Source organism: Fulmarus glacialis, unplaced genomic scaffold, assembly GCF_000690835.1.
Source record: "Fulmarus glacialis isolate BGI_N327 unplaced genomic scaffold, ASM69083v1 scaffold32847, whole genome shotgun sequence".
Lineage (NCBI taxonomy): Eukaryota > Metazoa > Chordata > Aves > Procellariiformes > Procellariidae > Fulmarus > Fulmarus glacialis.
In genome coordinates this window covers 578-1,091 of record NW_009225621.1, presented here as the reverse complement: position 1 = coordinate 1,091, position 514 = coordinate 578, and the positions used below count along the sequence as shown (strand labels likewise).

General features: G+C 62.1%; 1 protein-coding gene across 1 annotated transcript in view; it reads right to left on the bottom strand.

Moving 5' to 3' along the window:
* CCDC183 (coiled-coil domain containing 183) overlaps window positions 1–350 on the bottom strand; it is a gene marked incomplete at its 5' end in the record, with an annotated part of 4,105 nt that extends 3,755 nt beyond the window's left edge. The window contains one exon of the mRNA XM_009582543.1: window positions 174–350. Within this exon, the coding sequence (XP_009580838.1) occupies window positions 174–350 (177 nt within the window). The remainder of the gene's footprint in view (window positions 1–173) is intronic.
* Window positions 351–514: the final 164 nt, after the last annotated feature.

The window sequence follows — 514 nt, the reverse complement described above, 5'->3', positions numbered from 1 at the left end:
TTTTGTGAGCATCTTCTCAATGTTTTTCTCCAGCTGGCGAATCTCCTGGGGCGGAGATGGAAGCGGGAGACGTGGGGTGACCCCACATGCCAAGCTCAGCGCCTGCCCAGGGAACGTGGGGATGGGGGTTGGATTAAAGCTCCCCCGCAGGCGCTGCCACCCCGGGGAGGGATCCTGGGTACCTGCACCTGCGCCTGGTGCCGCTTGTCGTCCATCTCGGCATCCTGCAGCTGCTGCAGCCGCCTCCGCAGCTTGTCCTGCGCTCGAATCCGCTGCCTCATCTGGTACAGCAGCATGTTACAGGTGTTCACCCGGTCAAAGACATTGGCCCGGAGCTTCTCCTGGACCACCTAGATGGGCACATGAGAGTCCACCAGGTTGGAGGAAGGGCTTGCTGCGCACCCGCGGGAGAAGGGGGTCCTGCCTGGAAAACTCCCCCCCGAAGCAGAGCCAGGGATGTCGAGACATAGTTCCAGGACATCGTCACTCCCTTGGCAGGACAGGGTCTGGGAGA